Source organism: Protopterus annectens, chromosome 6.part0 (assembly GCF_019279795.1).
Source record: "Protopterus annectens isolate FY-2018-M chromosome 6.part0, PAN1.0, whole genome shotgun sequence".
In the NCBI taxonomy this organism is placed as follows: Eukaryota; Metazoa; Chordata; order Ceratodontiformes; family Protopteridae; genus Protopterus; species Protopterus annectens.
Window position 1 is genome coordinate 610112704 of NC_056737.1, and position 14227 is coordinate 610126930.

Here is a 14227-nt window from a genome sequence, read left to right on the forward strand (position 1 = left end):
TGTCGAAAGCACATCCACAAGTATGCACATAGGTGAACCATTTCCATGAATTCTGTCCCACCAACTTCTCTAAATTTTGAAAAAACAGCAAACGTCGACATTTCTGACCACTCCACACACCTGAAACAAGTGCTACCATGGGTCAAAAAGGGGGGTGAGATTTTGTTATTTGGAATATCGGCAATTGCGGTTTGGAGTTGAGGAAGCTGTTTTGTGGATGTGCTTGTCGAAATTATGAAGGTAAACCTTAAAAACACATGAAGCACATATTACATGTATTTAAACTTACCTTGGCATTATAGTACCATAACCTGGATCTTCTGGACCAGGGACAAAGACAAATCGACTACTGCAAACCAAAAGAAAAATATCTGATGTATAAATAATGTTTTAAAATGAATTAATCTCTATGTTAATTACTGAAGCCAGCAAACACAACAAAATAGCCAAACACTGCACGCTTACTTAAGCTTCTTTACAAATATGACTAACATTACATACTGTGCTTTCTTAATGGCAAAGGGTATGAACTATGAGAAGGAAAATAACTGGTTCTTAAATGGGGATGAAGTTAAGCAACATATACTGGAAGTTAATTTCTCCATCTTGGGAGTAACAATACACCACTGCATATAAAACAAAGTCATAACCTCACTTTCTTTACAGTAAACCTTGATGATTGGAAAACTGCATGCAAGTTCATCCTGAGCCTGACTTATCCCTCTCTCCAGCAGGCAAGAGGCACTCTATGGGGTAGGTATTGGCAAAATGATTATGGACAATGTATTGATCCTGTCTTCTAAAATCTATGAAAAAAAATAATTTTTTATTAAAAGATGAAATGCTTAAGAGTTGAGATTTGAAGTATTCACTGCATGTACACAGTTTCTGACATTTTCAGCTTAAAAAATCATTGTGATATTTGGAGGTGCTGTTTTGCATAGTTGTCACACCTGCCTACCCATAAAGTTAAATAAAACCTGATCTTCAAAATCTCTTCACTCAGTATGTTCTTCCCCAGCAGATTCTTACAGGAAGAATTTATTACTAAACGTCTATACAACGTCAGCAGCATAGGCGGAATTCACTATAGCAAGTCATGTAATGATGAGACTGAAAGGCTGAATATCTGGACTTAAACTAAGTCTAAGATTGCTATTTTTTGGAATAGTCATTTTCTCCCTTTGAAGTATGGTGATCTCAGAGCTGGTGTATTTTATATATATATATATATATATATATATATATATATATATATATATATATATATTTATATATATATATATGTATGTATGTATATACGTTTGGGGGTTATGGGGGGCTTGCCCTTCATACCACAGAGTACATGAGGACCTGGCCCCCTGCAAAAAAATGTTTTTTTTTTGGAAAAGAGCGATGTTCGATATTTGCTCTTCTCCTGCATTTTCAGGCTTTTTTTTCCCTGTTTGCTGGCGCCCTGCATTTCAAATGCCAACATTTCAATAGGGTGCCAAGACATCAACAAGGAAGCTATTCTTGGTAAACAAAGTGATGTGAAAAATGAAAGAAAAGGCAGACTTGCTAGATGTGAAGCAATGAAATTCCTAATCTCCACGTGACATTTTCTTTCAACCATTCTTCTTATAAAGACTGTTAAAGTAGAGCAACTCCAGAAATTCAGTACAGCAACTAACACACTATTCTATAAACTGCTGCACTGAATTCTTCATGGTATAAAGATAAAGTTAATATGCTATGCAAGTTGACTGACAAACACAACTAGGTTCTGGACAAAACATTCATACAGTACAGTCTGGCACAGGTATGGACCACAGCTGTTAAATTTTAGTACTATTTTTTCTTACCATCCTTGTGGGAAATATGGTGTTCCAATGAGAAGAAGATAGTGTTTGGATACGGAGTAGTCAGTCCACACTTGTACAAAGGCAATGAATATCAATCCAAACAGTCATATCTCAGCTGTACTGGCAAATTATACTTATGTGAAGTACTTTGCTTAAAATTGTATCTTTGAAAGTCATTCTTGTAATAACAATATCAGAAGTTGCTGCAAGGTCAGAGTGACAGGTCAACTATTAAACTGATTTTTAGAAGCGATCTTAGGACTTGCTCCCTTCTCACATCATTCTTTCTATCGCATAAGTAAAAAAATCACCCCCCCCCCCCAAAAGGCCCTCAGTACCCTACCTCCTATTTACAGGTAATTACCAGTTTTCCTAAAAATTTGAATAAGGTAAACATGATGACACTTTGTCAAGGCCCATAATGACTAACAAACCAAGCCAAGGATAATACTCCAATAAAAATGCAGTGGGAGAAATAGCAATTAGAAAGACATGCGCTGTGCTACAAAGACCACCTTGAACATTCACTGTTATGATCAAGTACCTCATATATCTGTTTTGCCTTATTGCTAAATGGACCTGTAACATACTCTAATTTATGACATACATTTGAGCAATTAACACATGAAACCACTTAGCTGCTGGCAAAAAGGTCACTACAGCAGCCATACGAGGAAGGCTAACAGCCTTATACCAAAATACCCTGTAGCATAGCTCTATTGAAAAATGCTACACTTACCTTAACTATATAGTCAAAATGCTTTCTGAAAGCAAAGACAGACATATTTCCTAGCAGCACATTTCACTTATGGAGAAATTCCATAAGACATATCTATATATAGAGAGAGAGCTCTGGCATAATGCTCTCTGACCACCCCATTAATGGCTTTTCCTACTTACAAACGGCTCAGAACTAAGTTTTTAATATAAGTGGTCAGTTCTTGTTTAGAACAAGGTGAAGAACATATCATTTATCCTTGGATACCAGACTGTGGAGCAACTGTCTATGGACATCTACTGATTAGTTTTTGCATTAAAAAAAAACTAAATCAATCTCTCTCAATCTGCTGTGAACGTGAACTTAGTAACACCCTTTTTAAATGAATGGGAGAAGTATACAGTCAGATTAACCTCTCAGTTCATGAAGCTGACAGTATTTCATGTAAAAACAAGCAACACTGTGGCTCTACAAGGCAGAATTTTGGAAATTTGCTTTCTTAAGTGATAAGCCAGTCTAATTTTGACTACTAAATGCAAAAGATCTTAATGGCCTAATGAAGAATATCCTACTTGAAGTGTGCTAAATATGATGCTAATAAGGGAATCTGTTAGTGATCCTGAAATTCTGGCAATGTACCAGTAAGTCAAAGCTAGGCCAGCTTTACCACTACATTCTGGATCTTCACAGAATCATTGTAGGAGTATGTATATGGTCCCCTCTTTCTTCAAGTAGAATTCCAAGTCAAGTGTCCTCACTGGAAACACAAGATTTTGGAATGCAGCAAAGACAGAAATCAACATCCTAATTCCCAGTAAGTTTATTTAAGCAAACACCCATCCATTAAATTCTTATTTGAAAAGTCTATAGACGTCAGAATATGGAATGGCTAGCAGTTTCTCAGCTGCTCCTGCCTTCCAAACACATTTTCAAAGTTTTAAAAAATTAATTTCTACGGAACAGAATAATGAATCACTAATACATTTGTTACTGATCTTGGAATGAATCATGTTGTTGCTACTGGATGCTAATATCTAGATCTAATGGAATAAGAAATAACAGAAAAAGTGTCATGTGCTACCCAACCAACAGAAAGAATTGCCTTCAGTAACCAAGGAAATCTCTGCTCCATCCAGGGGCAATGACCCTACAAGACAAATGGATAGAGTTTTCAGCTTCCCTTAAAAACTGACTGACTTTAAGCAAGCTTATGATCATAAAAACTCATGGACTTTAAGTAAGCTTATGATCATTTTGGTCAGTAATCTTTGGGGTCTTTAGAATTACTTCATATATCTAGCTAGCTGTATAATAAACACAGCATTGCTCCCAATAAATGGTCTGGTCAATGCTGAATATAAGAGAATGATTACTTCTTTAGACTTTGAATATATTCTTTTTGCAATTAGTTGTGCTACTTAAAAGGACTTCCTGACAGCCATTGTCACATGATGGTCAAAGATAGAAATTAACAACCCAAGTTCCTAGATTCCAGACTACATTTTTGTTTTGTAGAGGTGTGATCTACACATTTATATGAAGAGAGGAGTTATCTGCCAAATCTGACAGTACTGGACTTCTTAGCATTTAGTTTGAGCCTATTTTTTGTACATTACGAGTTTACCAAGGAGAGTTCATACTGGAGGGTTTAGGTGAAAGATGGCTGTCTGCAGACTATGCTATCCAGACGTCTAGGCTCTTTCACTGCAGATCTGAGAAATAAAGACCAAAAAAGGAGAGGTCCCAGCACTACACCTCGGGTTACTTTCATATATTCTGAAAAAGACTCCTGCAACTTGCACTGTGTGCGTTCAGTCTTTCAGCCAGTTTGCTATCCATTTTATCACATATAGTTTAGCTTTTAAAGCATTTAGCTTTTATGTGTTGCCAGCATGAAGAATGGTGTTAAAGGCCTTGGCCTAGTCAAAATACACCATGTGACCAGCACGGCCATCATCAAAAAACTTTTGAAAAAGTTTACCAGATTCACTAGACAGGATCTACCTTCCTCAAAGCCACATTTTTTTGGGTCTAGTCTGATAAAAAGACAGTTATATGCCCCATAGCTTTGCAGACCAGGCTTGTAAGACTGATATGTCTGCAATTACCTGTGTCGGCTGTAAGGCCACTCTTATGGAGGGGCATCACAACTACTGTATGCCACTCAAGGACAAAATCTGTAGCTAAATTTAGGTTAAACAGTAGAAGTGGATCTGCAACAGCATGTCTAGCACTGTTAATTAAGAAACAAAGTGTACTGTCAGGTTCCATGCTGGAAGTACTTTTGGTCTTGGTTAGCACTTCTGGTAAATGATCTACAGAAATAATTGGGAGAGTAACAGATTCAGATATTTCACGACTTTGTACAAAAGTTGTGGGGGTTAAGCTGGCACTGAATTTGTTAGCAAGGATGTTGGCAATATCTGTTGGGTCACAATAAAAAGCGTGCATTATTTCAAATAAGTTCAAAGCAATGTTGCTTTTTCATTTTCTAACAGATAAAGATTTATAATTATTTTTGGCTTTATAGACCACCCTAAGTTCATGGACTCCTTTAGTGTACCCAATAGTGTGTTTCTTTTTTTTTTGTAAATTTTTGATATTTTCCTTAAGAAGATTTTTGGGATCTGCTATATAAATCTAAGAAGAGCCTTTATTTTGTTATAGAGATTGTTTATGGTAGTGGGCCACCTCAGTAGTTTATTTTTGAGTTTCTCATGATACCTGGTTCTGACAGTGACTGACAGCTCTATGCATTTTCTTAAATGGCTGCAGAACTCCTTAGTGAAGGTTGCTTTTATATCAAGGTTGGGATTGGTGCAGTAAAAAATGAATTCTGGTATTTTATCACAGAGTAGGTTGAGGTTGACACTTTGATGGTCCTTACATTCAGTGGAGCAGCTGTAAAGGGCTTTTGGGAGTCTAAAGGAGAAGGTCACAAGCTTATGGTCAGAGTTCACTGGCGAAGGAGATACCAAAGGAGTAATGCAAGACGCAGTAAATGTGTAAGAATCAGGTTAAGAATGCTGTCTCTTCTAGAAGATTGTTTACCAAATTGCTCAAGGTAATTTTTGTATATTAATTCTAGGAATTTTTGGCCATATCTCACACATTGGAGGTACAGGCATCCCAGTTTACTGAATGATAGTTAAAGTCACCCAGATAAAGAAGTTTCTGCTAACAGGGAGATAATTTAGAATATTGAGAAAATTAAGTGGTCATTGGGGGACAAAAGATATTCTTTACCAAATTATTAGTTGAACTACAGATCAGTCTACATAGGATTGATTTTCAAGGAGTTCAATTTGTGAGTCCCTAGGGATATACCTGGAGACAATATATAACATGACAAATATAGAAACTCTACCACAGTTGCCATCAGGTCGGAACACACCAAGTGCAAAACCCAGGTATACAGGGGAGTTCTCTCACTACATTTAAAGCAAGCCTCTGTAAATACACAGACATGGATGCTTTCTGAATGCAGGAGTGCCTCAAGATTAGGCAATTTATTGTTTAGACTTCTGGCATTTATGAAAACCACCTTAATGTGATTTAATTTTGAGACTGATATGTTAGTTATGTTGAAATGTCAGGCGACTGGACTCTTGCTTAAAGACACGGGGAATAGCAAATGCTTTAGCCAGTATGCAGAAGCCCTGGAATGAGAAGTGCAGGCCATCTTTAGCAAAGCAAGCTGTACTTTTGAGCCTCTCCCTCCCATATGGAGACTTACTGCATCCCCCTGGAACAGCACCAGCTATTTAACCAATTATCTTTTCTTTGTATCTAGGAATCATTCAAGTTAAGGAAGGATTCTACTTAGGAACAGAGTCTTAACTGAAAATAACAGGAACTGAAAGTTCTGACAAATTTCTCTTTTGCATGTCCTTCAAGGTTTTGCATCACAAATCATTCACTCTCACATACACATGGAGAACTCTAAATATCACCGTCATATTTGTCAGGAGATAGGGTCATTAGGGCCCTTGTAATGTCAGAAATCCTGGCATCTAGGAGACAACTCTCTGTAACCTTTTCCATGTCCAGTCTTGAGTGACAAGTCAGTGTGCATGACAGTAGAGTCACCTATCACTAAAACATTTACTAATTTATTTATTTGACTGATCACATCTGACCAATCCATTAAGAACAATGTGAAATTAGACAAGTGGGCACACTGACTCATGGACAAACTTAGTTTAGCAGCAGTTCCTAACAAAACTGAGGAGAGGTTAAAGAAAATACATGAAAAAGTTAAAAGACTGGATTTGGAATTAAAAAGAGAAAAAAAAAGAAAAGAAAACACAGACACAGAAAGGAATATCAATTACTAAAGGAGACCACCTTAAATCACTCAGTGAATTATAACATCTTGCGAGAAAGAATTTCAAACAAGGACAGTAGTCAGCTTAGGGGGAAAATATGCATAGTGGTAATGGTTCCATGAAAAAGGCAAAGGAAAATTTGTGAGAAACAACCAACAAACTCTTGTCAACAAACAGCAACTACATAGAGTACAACCAGTCTCCATGACAAGTGGAGTTACACAGCAGAGAACATGGGCAGAAACCACATGTATAACGTCAAAGAATTACCCTTATCCATTTTTTCAGCAAACGAAGAAGAAAAAATAACTGACAATTCAAAGATAATACCTATGCATTACAAAATATTTAATCTGACAGACAAAACTTTAACTGAAGGCGAAACCAAATTGTCACAGAAAGGTTTCTCCTTTATTCCTGCAGCAAGGTCTGACTTGGTGCAAACTATTATTGATTTAAAGGGTTTATACAAGGAAATTAAACTTAAAAGTTTTTTTCAAAGACAATGTTGTGACCAAGAAAGGAGATTTTGTTTTGCGTGGTACATTCAATCCACCACTCCACCCCAATATCAAAGCTTTTGCGGAGATTTGTGAGAGAAATAAGGGCCATTTTTGACTAAAAAGTGATACAAATTTGTTTAACTGTATGAGAGAGACAAAGTTTAAAAGATCTCAGTTGCAATAACATCAGAATTATGAAAGCAGATAAAGGGGGTACAATAGTGGTAGTAAATAAAAATGATTATATTAAAAGCATGCAGTGTCTTCCTCGAAGATGGTACGTTTTATGTAAAGGTCAATGGAAGTGACATTACTAAGGCATACATGGATGCTTGGTTGTATGGCAATTTGACTGAGGGAGTGATTTCTGAAAACATGTGCACCTTTTTCCACACAAAGAAACCTAAGATAGGGAAACTTTCTGGTGTACCAAAAACATGCAAAAACAAGGTCAGTCCACCTTATCGACCTATAATATCTGCACCAGCTTCTAAATTAGTAGACAGGGCGCTGCTTATGCTAGTACAAAAAGTTTCTTCATTTTTTAAAGATTCCTTTGATTTTTTTTTTTGAAAGAATTAAAGACAGTGGTTGAAAAGGAGGATTTAATTGGTAACAGTTGATGTGCAGTTTTTGTACACATCCATTCCACATGGAGTTGACTAGAGTGGACCACATTTTTGTTAACAGTAATGAGTAAGAGTCAGGAGAAACTACGTTTTTAACTGACCAGGTGTTATCCAACAATTTTTTTCATTTGAAGGTTTTTATAATCACCAAAAAAGAGGTATGGCAATGGGTGATCAGATGGCTCCCAATTAAGTTAATTTAGTTACGGCATATTGGGAAATTTACATCTTTTCCAAATTAAGAAGCCGCAATTATGTGTACTCCTATTTCCATTTTATTAATGATTTGTTTTCAATATGGAAGGTAGAAAGACTAGATCTAGAACTATTTTTAAGAGCAATGAATGACTGGACTGATTTTTTTAATTTCTCATACAACTACAAGTTCAATATTAGTTTTTTAGATTTAGAGATATGGAAAAAAGACAACGGAAACAGATTAAATTAAATCATTAGTTACAAGAATGTGCTTAGTAACACAATTTTACGGTATTCCAGCATGCATCCTATATACATGAATATATATTTTCAAGGGGCAGCTGGTGAGGTTAAAGCAGTTGACTACAGATACTGAGTTTTTAGACAATTTCATTAAGATGTTGAGTGATAGATTTACACAGACAATATCCAGGTGATATTATTACCAAAAAACCCCCAAAAATAATAAAATAAAAGTGGGCCAGGGAACAGTTGCAGTACATACTAATAAGGTATTCCACAATACAGTTGTGAGTGGTCACTCTCTATGCCTCTGGTTTTCTCACTGGACAGCGATGCTATAAAGAAAGTAGTCCAAAACAATTGGAGAATACTGGAAGTCAGTGGAGAAATCAAAAATGCTGTAGGTGACGAACCAAATTTTATTAATAAAAAAGCTTGTAATCTCAACTCTTATTTAGAAAAACAAAAAGATACATACAAACAAAAAAGGGGCATTATAAATGTTACCAGTGCTCTACGTGTAGGTATATTTCGGAAGGCCCTTATTTTATAAGCAACTGAAGTGACAGAACATATTCAGTTCCAAGTTACTTTAAATGTGGTTTCAGGTATGTGGGTTACCTGGCTAAGTGCTTTTTTATGAAACATATTATATAGGAAAAATTAACAGGGAACTCAAAAAGAGAATTTATGATCATCAATATGCAATAAAGACAAAAAAAATACAGACAATGGGTTAGCCCAACACACAGATGAGTGTAATTTTTTTAAAAAAAGTGTTTTATTTCTGTGTAATTGATCGTGACACCACAGATTTTAATGGTGACAGAGAGACAGCTTGAGTATAGAGAGTTAAAATGACAGATTAAGTTCTATGTGTATTGTACACCAAGATCGAACAGTAGTGTTAATTACAAAGTGGTACTAAATAAAAAAACATCATCATGATAAATGCAAAGATGACTTTAATTTAGTTTTATTTTATTGTAGTGTTCAATATTTCATAATACTGCTTTAAAGATTCAACTGATTGATTAACTGAGGTTTGTGATTTGATGGGTGTGTTTTGTAAAGATAGTATTTAAATGTTTTATTCATCTTTTGTATTTATTCTGATGAAGACCATTTTGGTCAAAAGCACTTTATTAAAACAATTGGAGTTTCTTCCTTCTATTTACAGTGGTGTTTTATTTAGTTTTTTTTAGTTTTACCACTTAACACAGACATTTAGCTGTTTTTATTAAGAGGTAAAGTAGACTTAACTGATGTGACCCGAGTGATAACAGGTACATTCTGTTGGATTGACTAAATGCGAATTTAGTAGAGAACAGAACTTGGAATAAGAGGATGAGTCTTTAATTTCAGATGGGAGGGGACTCCTGCAGTGTGGGCCCAAGAACTAAGAATGCACGGTCAGAGATATACAGCTTGGAGTGTGGGATGTGTGTTACACAGGACTCAAGTGTTTAAAGTTTCTTAGGTTGTATCCAGGGGTGTGTCTTACTAATTTGAGGTTAAAGGAGGGAGAATATTTTCATGTAGGAGTTTGAACGGTTGTCATCTGATAAGCAGGTCTGCTGTTTGGTTAACTGGGAGCAATTTTGCCTTTTTAGTGTTGTACAGTAGTGTTCATTTAATGGGAACTACATTCTACACATTTTGTTTTCTAGTGTTTTAATAGTGAGGGAGTTTTTAGCAGCAGAAAGCTGAATTCAACTGGAAAGTAAGATTCCTTTCCTCATTAGGGATCTTGTGGAGTTTTGTTGCAGCTGTCGTTCAGAGTGGTAGACTTGGAGTGTTTTTTCTGTGGATGATTCTTTATGGCAAGTATACATGAAGTGGATAAGCAGCCTGTTTTTTTTTTCTGAGACTTAATGGTCTTATTTCTAGGCGGCTTTGGGACTGCTTTACTGCTTCAGCACAAGATATTTTCTTGTGATAAGGGAAGGATTGCAGAGGAAGTGTTTGAACAGGTGTAAGGAAAGGCTCCAGATTAATTAGGTATTTACACCTCTCACAGATCGCGAATTTATTCTGAGCACTAGTAATTCTATCTGTAAACATAAGGCAGCTAAGTACACTTAGGAAACCTATTGCTAAAAGGCTGGTAACAGAGGTGAAACTATCTTGTCAAGTGCTTAAGTGTTTAGACAGATAAAGTAAATGCTGCAGATGGTATACATAATTAAGCCAGAATACAACATACCCAAAGAAGGATTGCCAGTGAATTGTCTTATCCCAGATATTGCAGATTTTAAAAGTAAGATAGAAAATGGGGGTTAATATTTCTAGGTACTGTGCTTTGCACTAAGCAGGCAGGAAGATATGAAAGACAAGGTAGCTTTAGCAGTCTAATGGTAGGGAACTTCCAGTTTTATATTCTATTGCTCACTAGTATAGGCAGACAAGATGAGATTAAACTGGGATGATTTTCCAAAGAAAATTTATGGTTAGAGCAGGCAACTCAAGAGCCACTTAGTACAAGAGAACAATGTAGGTTTGCTGAGTAAGTACTCAATATTTTGGATTTATGGAATACAATGCCAGATTGGATTTATTTAAATCGGTTAAAGGGGGTGACTTCACAAATGATACTTTTGCACTTACTGACAACAGCAAAGAAAGAGGAGATAGTTTAATTTCACCACAAAATTCTGTCTAAGGGGTGGAGAGCAACAAAGGTACTGGCTTTAAAAAACATAACAAAGGAGTGAAAGGGTTAGGGAAAACTTTCAGCCTAGAAATATCAACCCCATTTTCCAGCTAATTAAAGAACATATTGCAGATATAATAAAAATATTTCAGAAGCAGCTCCAGTAACAGAAATATTGCAACACAATCAAATGCAATATAGTTTTTAGTTTCCTGGTGTAGAAACTCAAAGAAAAATCATCACATCAAGTTTAAAATGTATCCAGAGCAGTGCTCTGAAATGCAGCTTCAGAATAAGTCCAGCTACAAAAGACACAAAGAAACAATAGCTGTGCTATAAACAGTAATTAAATAAAACAAAAGAAAGGTTTCCTAGGAGCAGAGGCAGGGAGTCTGACTCTATGAACACATCAGTAAAGCATTCTCCAGGGCATCTAGCACTGAAGGAACTAGAGCTCCAGTTTCAGGTAGGCCCATGCAGGCACTGTGCCTGAGATAGGCCTAAGAATATTCCTTTGTCTCCAAATAAAAGATTTCCTTCATTCTATGAAGGTTGTTTTTAAAGGAGACAACCTCTGGGAGGACAAGCAAAGGAAAGGATGCCCTCAATGTTTAATAGCACACACAAGCCAGCTCATCTACCTCTTAGCCATAGGAACCTGAATCTTCAGAAAGACACACCTTCTATTTCTAAATCTGGTTCTCATGTTTCAAAAATTACATGAAGGCTTCAGCCAGTTCAACCAGAGAATCAGTGGAAGCCCAGGAAATGGAAGGGGGTTGAGACACTGTCTGACTAGACACACTGAACTTGGTAAGCACCCCAGTTTTGTCATCCGTGTTTTCTGTGCCTTGTTACTCTTGACACAGCCACCATGGAGGCCTCAGATCATGAGTGGGGGACTGAGACTCAGTCCAGTCTCAGAGAACCTCCATGCAAGCTAGAATTTTAGGGATCCCACCTTCCCACTCAGAAGTAAGGGGACAAGATTCTGAAACTTAAGTACTTTCATTCTCAGCAGGCAAAGCAGAGATGTCAGTCTGGGAGGACATGCTAGTTGCCGATATAGTGATCTCCACAGAGCTTGCACATGATGCCACAGCTGAAAAAGACTCTAACTGAGAGGACTGCAAAGGTGCCTGTCCAAGCCAAAGTCACCAGATCGAAGGAAGCCAGAGTCATCTAACAGGATGTCCTCAGTTTCATGACACTTCTTCCCATGCCTATCTGAATTCTTTACATTTAGGGAGGAGATTTCTGGAGGCCTTGGCCAACACCATGGCAATGCAGAAATGGACACATGCCTCTTTTTTGACTGTGAACTGGTGGAGAGACCAATGCCTTTTTGCAGATTGCCTTCAAGGTGAAATGGGCAAAATGTGAGCAAAAGCTTACATTGTGCTCTAAGCCAAAGCAAAACAAGCAATGGATGTGGGAGTCCTTGTGGTGGAGCTGCTTCCTGCACTCAGCACAACACAATTATTCATCTTTACAGAAAATTCCATGTCAGAACTGGAATTAGTATCAGTCTTTAGCTAGTATTAGCGCTAACAAAAACATGCAAGAAATCCCCTGTGGGATACTTATTTGGCACCTGGATGCAGGCTAAACAATTGACCAACAGCTCTTTTGGAAACATAACTGCACAACACTGCATAGCAAGAAAGAACTGAAGATGGCATTGGCTGACACGTGTTACACACTACTGATGTCCTTCTGTCTGTGTGAAGGTTTCAGTCAAAACATTGGAGGAAAGTAAAGCTCCAAGTCAGGCCTACCAGTCAGGCTACCTGTAGATAGGATATCCCACAGATGAGGACTGCGACAGTAAATATTACAATAAACATCAACAGCAATACAACAGAAACAATCTTACTATTCAGATGATCTATAAGGGAGACTACACTTGATGGTTCAACAACTGGGTACATTTTATCATGCATAATTCAGCACTTTTTTCCTTTGTAAGCAACCATAACATGTTCCATGATGTAATGTTCCACCTATATAAGTACACCTTGCCTCTGAGCCTCCTGGTTTATCCTAACCACTAGCAAGCACACTTCCTGCAAATCAAGGAATAATGAAAATTTAACACATACGCTGTCAGACAATAGGCAAGTATATACTTACTTGAGTTACAGTGAATAGCAGTAGTCACGGGTCAATGAAGGGACCACACAAAGATAACAGGATGGTTGAAAGGGTATCTAGTATCATCAAGGAAGGTTTCTTCACACATCAAGCAATACCACATACTGCACTTAATATCATGACCCCTCACTGATACCAAGTGATTGGTTGAATCCCCAAGCACCAAACTAGCAAAATAGGAGATGGAGGGCATTCCAAGAGCAAACATTCAGAAGGCTAATCCCTGAAGTACAGATGCAAAATAAAAAAGCCTGATTGAAGGACTCAGATTTGAGACAATCACACATAGCAAATGTGTTCAGCAAACAAGTGGACATAATGTAAATGTCTGCAATGGAGACATTCTTGAGTCAAGGAATGAAAGCAGACACATCTCTAGTTGAAAATCACTTGACCTCAGCATTTCCCAATGATAGGCACCCATCCAGAATCAAAAGATAACACAGCTGGCAATTCACCTGCAAAGATTTGGCAGGCATCATGGATGCCTTTTCTCCCTGAAGTAATGTAGACTAACAGCTTTTGGTCTCATTCATATAATGGCAACAGTTTAACTTCCATATTAATTTGATGCACAACAGATCAAAGATTAAGCCTCACAAGCTATGCAATGCAGGCAATCATATCACACTGTCAACCTCTGACACTAAGGTATTCGTATTCAAGCTCTAGAAAACAAGCATTCTCTTATTTCCTAATCTTATGCACATTCTTCAGGTAAAACCTAAATGTTCACCCAGGATGTCAAGTGCTCTCTCTCTGCTCTCTTACTTCTGCCACAGCAACGAAAACTGGGGAAATAAACAGACTAATTCAAGGATGATTCAAAAACAACTTTCAAGCAGAAATTTGTGTTAGTGCTAAAGGGCATATGCACACTATGAAAGATCAAACACAGTAGTCTACATGACGGGACCTACAGCTCAAATACCTAGCAGGCAGAGGTGAAAGGCCAAG

General features: G+C 37.2%; 1 protein-coding gene across 1 annotated transcript in view; it reads right to left on the minus strand.

The window, feature by feature from the left end:
• The window catches only part of POLE2 (DNA polymerase epsilon 2, accessory subunit), a gene marked incomplete in the record, with an annotated part of 1055700 nt that overhangs the window by 324789 nt on the left and 716684 nt on the right, over positions 1-14227 (minus strand). The window contains 1 exon segment of the mRNA XM_044074281.1: positions 290-349. Coding sequence (XP_043930216.1) covers positions 290-349 — 60 coding nt within the window.